At 35.5% G+C, this 5,428-nt stretch overlaps 1 protein-coding gene across 2 annotated transcripts; it reads right to left on the bottom strand.

The window, feature by feature from the left end:
* Positions 1–1,411: 1,411 nt before the first annotated feature.
* On the bottom strand, positions 1,412–4,993 carry LOC111869017 (nucleoside diphosphate-linked moiety X motif 8). 2 transcript variants are annotated; one of them, XM_023860193.2, is made up of 2 exons: positions 4,440–4,993; positions 1,412–3,435 (listed from the first exon to the last, which is right to left on the bottom strand). In XM_023860193.2, the coding sequence occupies exons 1-2, from the start codon at positions 4,465–4,467 to the stop codon at positions 2,945–2,947; spliced, it is 519 nt and encodes a 172-aa protein (XP_023715961.1). In that variant the 5' UTR covers positions 4,468–4,993; the 3' UTR covers positions 1,412–2,944. The 2 variants fall into 2 exon arrangements, with proteins under 2 accessions (XP_023715961.1, XP_023715962.1); XM_023860194.2 differs by lacking the exon at positions 4,440–4,993 and adding an exon at positions 4,115–4,421.
* Between the last annotated feature and the right edge of the window lie 435 nt (positions 4,994–5,428).

The following is a 5,428-nucleotide window of genomic DNA, read 5'->3' as shown; positions in this document are numbered from 1 at the left end:
AGACAACAATTCTGGCTAGTTTTCAAAACTGATCTTGAATGACACCAACAACATGACCCATACAGCCGTTGCTATATAGCACCTGCAGCATACACATGCATGGTGACATCACACAACAAAAGAAGAGGTGATGCTGGCAGTGTTCTATGTGGGTCTGCTCCAAGGCTATGTGACTTGACCGACTATGTTGTGTTCAGGGGGAGTGAGTACAGTGCAGTTGAGGGTTCTATTATGGAGAGTTAACCAGCAGGAAATGGAAACTGAAGAATCTCCATGTTCAAGATTCGTTACCATGAAACATCTAGTGAAGACATTGCACAGGAATTGCTATTGCTGAGGGCTGTTACCAAGTAAAGACTTGTGACAGCAGACTGAGAAGTCTTAGTGTGGACAGATTTGTAGTGCAGAAATCAACAATTTGAAGTTATGACCTGTAAGTGGTCAATAAATCTATTCACCAATCCAAACCCTGTCTATACTCACTAATACACGTGACAATATTTATGTATAACAAAGGTAAAGCTGTCCCTGTAATAGGCCATGGAGGCCCATAGGGTTGTGAGGCACTGAGGGTCTCAAATTATCTAGACAATTGGCTCACAGATGGCAGTAAGGTTGTTATCCTTATGTGCCAGCCACCCTTTACCCTTAGGAAGATTTCTGTTAGAGGCTGAGTCAACCCCAGGGCCATAGTGTGGCTGGAAGGATTAGGTCAATTGAAAAAGAATCCGCGTCATGAGGACTCAGACCCACGACCTTCTGGCTTGTAGCACAGCGCCTCAACCAACTATGCTACCATGTGCCCCCTTTATGTATACTAAGAATGTTAAAATAGCATACAAAATATAATACCATCATATAAATATCACATATTTTTCCAGACATTTTATCTAAAATCACACTCACTGAACTCTGAATTCATAAGAATTGTGGACTGTTTCAGTTACTAAAACTTTCATCAGTATGCCATTGCATTCCCAGTTATTCTTCATCATTTTACGTTCTTTAAATAACATACTTCCCAGTCATGGAATCCTCTTTAAATCCCCAAAAGGACAACTGTCAGGATAAGGTCATATCAGACCTGCAAGGTGGCTCTCGTTTGGCCTTTCACTGTTCCCAAAAACCAATCAGTACACAGTGGGTTAAGAATATGTCACTAAAATAGATTTGATAAATGCAATCCTACCTACTTGCTACGTGATTTGAGTTTCTCTCTGCTAGAATAATAATCCAGTCTTTTTCTGCAATACTGGCTGTATGTGACATGACAGCTGTTAATAAAATTATACTCTTCATAAAGATTAGGACAACCCCAACCCAAAAGAATGATAACAACTGTGACACACATTAGCAGCAGTGAATTCTGAGCCAAAAAGAGCCACCTGGTCAGCTGAAATAAAAAAAAATACACGCTGTAAAAGCATATTTAATTACACGTTAGATTTAACAATATTCCTTCTCCAGTAGAGTGTGATATTGTGTATAAATTTCTTTCACAATTTTACTGTATTCCACAACAGGTAATTTACCCCACAGACATACTGTACTGTCAACCCAAAGGCCAACAGTGGCTCCAAATGCAACAACAGGGCCATAAAACAAAAATGTGAACACTCCAATTAATACTAGTTTATCATTTTTGGATCAAGATAAATTCTTTATGAATATCCCTCCTGCAAACCATCACATTCCACTGCTCCATAAAAAACTACAACTGATCTTAAACAATGGGCCAGATACCTGGTGAACTAAAATATTTAGCAGTGGCTAACGAACTTGCATTCATGTCAGTCTTCTGTGTCATCGCTCATATTTTGTACTGTTGCATACAAAATTAATTAATTCATGCATATTCAACTTTTAGAATGAAACAAAATGTTGCATACATCATACCAATACCAATTTAAAGCTGACAAAGATTTTTTAAAAATAAATATGAAATAAAATTGATTACATTAATTTGTTCAAATAATTTTCATGTTGCAAAAACTATTTCTAATTTCATGATATATACATCAACATAAGGGCAGTAAATATTGATTATAATTGGTATGCACAGCCCACTGTTATCATGAGTCATACAACATATTTGTATTTGTACAATCAGCTATCACTTTCATTACAGCCATAGAATACATCTAAGTCTAAGATACCCGCTCCAGTCATGAACAATTTCCTGTTTTACCGTGAAAAATAATGAAAATAAAACAAAAATAATACTATTCTTCTTGTACATTCATTATAAATAATACTGTTACACAAACCTAGTTGTTCAATTATAAATATGATTCATAATCCAATAATGCAGATTATATTTGTACACATTAAAATAACATTTGCTGTATATTTGTTAATTTCAGGCAGTCATGTTCATTGCAGATTTGAAATTGTCATGCATAATTCTTTGTGTAACGTACCTTTCATTTTTAATCAGAATTCAAGGATTCCTATGCTTAGGAAAGAGAGACTTGTCTATTGAAATGACTTGTATAATAAATATTTGTTATACTTTATGCTTGGTACTAAACACCTGAAGTATTTAAAATGTATAGAAATTATAAGTATTTCCTTAATTGGTTAATAACAAACTGATTTCTTGTATATACTTCACTGTACACATTTACAGTTAGGATTACCAAGTTTTTGCATTTTGTCAATTGTCCAGTATCCATGGAAACCACAATGTTTCTAAAACTGGGTCTGTTTCCATCTTCAGTGAAGGGATGGAAGACACCGACTCTACTGGGCTCATTAGAAAGAGCTAACCTCAATCATTGGAGGAAGATCTTTCTAGCAGATCCAACAGAGTAGGTTCCCCCACCTAAGACAAACAGATCCAGTTTAAAAAACAATGTGTTATTTAGAATACCAAAGTCCAAAAACCCAGTATTCCCAAGTGTTATTCACCATTATCAGAACCCTTTAGGATCTGCATTTACAGTTACACTTTCTTCTTCTTTGTCCCAGGTAAGGTTGTTTTAAATGGAGTAATGTAACGTAACTTGTGAACATATGCTCCTGAAGGTAATAATGCACTCAGCACAAAATGTGTAATTATTGCTGTCATCCCCCAAATTCTGTGTTCACTGCCAATAAATACTGGAAGTGCATAACCATTTCGAAATTGTGTAGATCTAAAATTAGCAGGATCAATTAAATGTTTCAATGGCATAGTAAAAACACACTGAACCTCCTTCCTATTTAATATCAGTCCTTCAACAGACACTTCTCCAAGATAACCAATAAATGGCATTACTGCCATATCCTTCTGCCTTGTACCCACAAAACATCCACTACCCCACACATCAATCTGAGTTCTCTGAATTCCAAGTTCCTCGAAGGTCTCACGAAGAGCAGTTTCTTCTAAACTGTCATCTGTTGTGTCTTGTACACCACCAGGAAATGATACCTGTCCCCTGTAGCTCTTCAAATCTGATGAACGCAGTGTATATAACAAGGATAAGTCATTATTTACTATACACAAAGGCACTAGCACTGCAGCTTTCTTTATTGGTTCTCTACCGTCTAGCCTGAGTGGTTTCATGCTTTTCAATTTAGTAATACAGTTTTCTCTATTCTCTTTGGTCAGTATGAATTCTTTTTGTATTGTCCTACCGTGATTAATATTTAGAACGTTAGCTTTCGGTGTCAGACCAAAGAACCAGTATTTCAAACATCCAACGTGCATAACCTGTTTCTTCACGTGTGTTGGTATAATAGGCCTTGACATGTATATCATTTTGACTTTCGAAGAATTAAATGATTAGGAGTGTATGTTATCTTATTAAATTTTATCACAGTTTTACAGTATTAGCTCTTACTTTAAATTTCAAAGGTCACTATAAAACAGATATTTCATATACATCAACTTTTCCGCCATTCAACCTCTCAACACGTGACCGAAGTAACCTATCTAACCTATACTCTAGGTTTCTCACGGCTCACGACACAGGAATGTAAGCACTGAATAACATTTCTACGGAATGAACGAAATGCACGCTATTAACTCCATGAGACGAGAAGGAAAACATATATGACGTACGATACTTTATTACAGTTTATTATGGATTAATCTATTCACTAACTGTAAGAAGGCTGTATAAAGACTCACCATTTATTACAGGATGCATATTAACTCCATGAGACGAGGAGGAAAACGTATATATGACCTACTCTAGGTCCTCACGACACAGGAATGTAAACACTGAATAACATTGCTACGGAATGAACGAAATGCACGCTATTATTAGCATAAGTCTGAGGGGTGGGCCATAAAACTGGCCCTAGCACTGCGACCTTCAGTGATCTATTGTGCTCATGCACGCTTATAACTCGATGAGATGGGGAGGAAACATATATGATGTATGATACTTTCTTGCAGTTTATTATGAATTAATCTATTCATGTAACTGTACTGAGGCTATATAAAGACTCACCATTTATTACAGGATGCCTGTTTTCCATTGGACATCTAATTTATTCCAAACGTACAGCCCCATTCATCTCTTCCAAGTAAAATATAAACAATATAAATTGCGTCAGTCACATATGACTTCATTAGCCTCTCCCCAAGACCTCATTTTCTTGTTTGTTTCTTTAGTACGCTACTGAATTACAGGTAAAGAAAATTCCTCTAGTGTGGCTCCAACTAATTTTCAAATCCGCATATACAGTACATGTTCCAATATTGCTGTATGCCGTTAAATCAGTTGATTATTTCTGATTTTCTGATTATCTTCTCCGAAGAACGATAATTTCTTAATAATTCCATTGTTCGAAATTAATCAATTTTGAAATTTACTGAACCATGGATATTATTCAAATCTCATTTATTACAATCTCGCAATAATTCCACGCGCAACGTCACTCCACACTTAATTCCGAAACGTCACTGTCGTTTAGAGCGTTTAGAACTATTCAGAATTGTTTACTGTTGGACACAACCTGCAGAGCTGCGTCCGATAGCGTTGTGTTGAGTTACGCTGCGTCAATTTCAAGTACATACGTGTGTATTGACGCATCACAGCAAGTCGTATCCATCAGCGCATATAATTGGGCCATCTCATTTTGAGGAGTTTACAAATCATTTATGCCCATTAAATTTCTTTTGATATATTAAAATATTTTCAAACTCTGAGAAAAATTTATGACTTTTTAAATTCCACCAGTTTTTTTTCGAGATTTCACAATTCGGGTGGATTTCGAAAACTTTATTTTTCAAAAAGGCTTAAGATTCTTAAAAATAGTTGAACAATTTTTATTAATTCCATCATTCGAAATAAATAGATCTTGAAATTTTTAAAACATGCAGTGTATTTCAACACTCGACAACTTAAATTTTTCATTTTATAAGAAATACTTAAATTTATTGAACAATTCTGAATTCTGTAAACTTGAACAATTGTTTATATTCTCAACACAAGAC

The sequence above is a fragment of the Cryptotermes secundus genome, unplaced genomic scaffold (assembly GCF_002891405.2).
Source record: "Cryptotermes secundus unplaced genomic scaffold, Csec_1.0 scaffold70, whole genome shotgun sequence".
Lineage (NCBI taxonomy): Eukaryota > Metazoa > Arthropoda > Insecta > Blattodea > Kalotermitidae > Cryptotermes > Cryptotermes secundus.
This window is presented reverse-complemented; position numbering and strand designations above follow the sequence as displayed.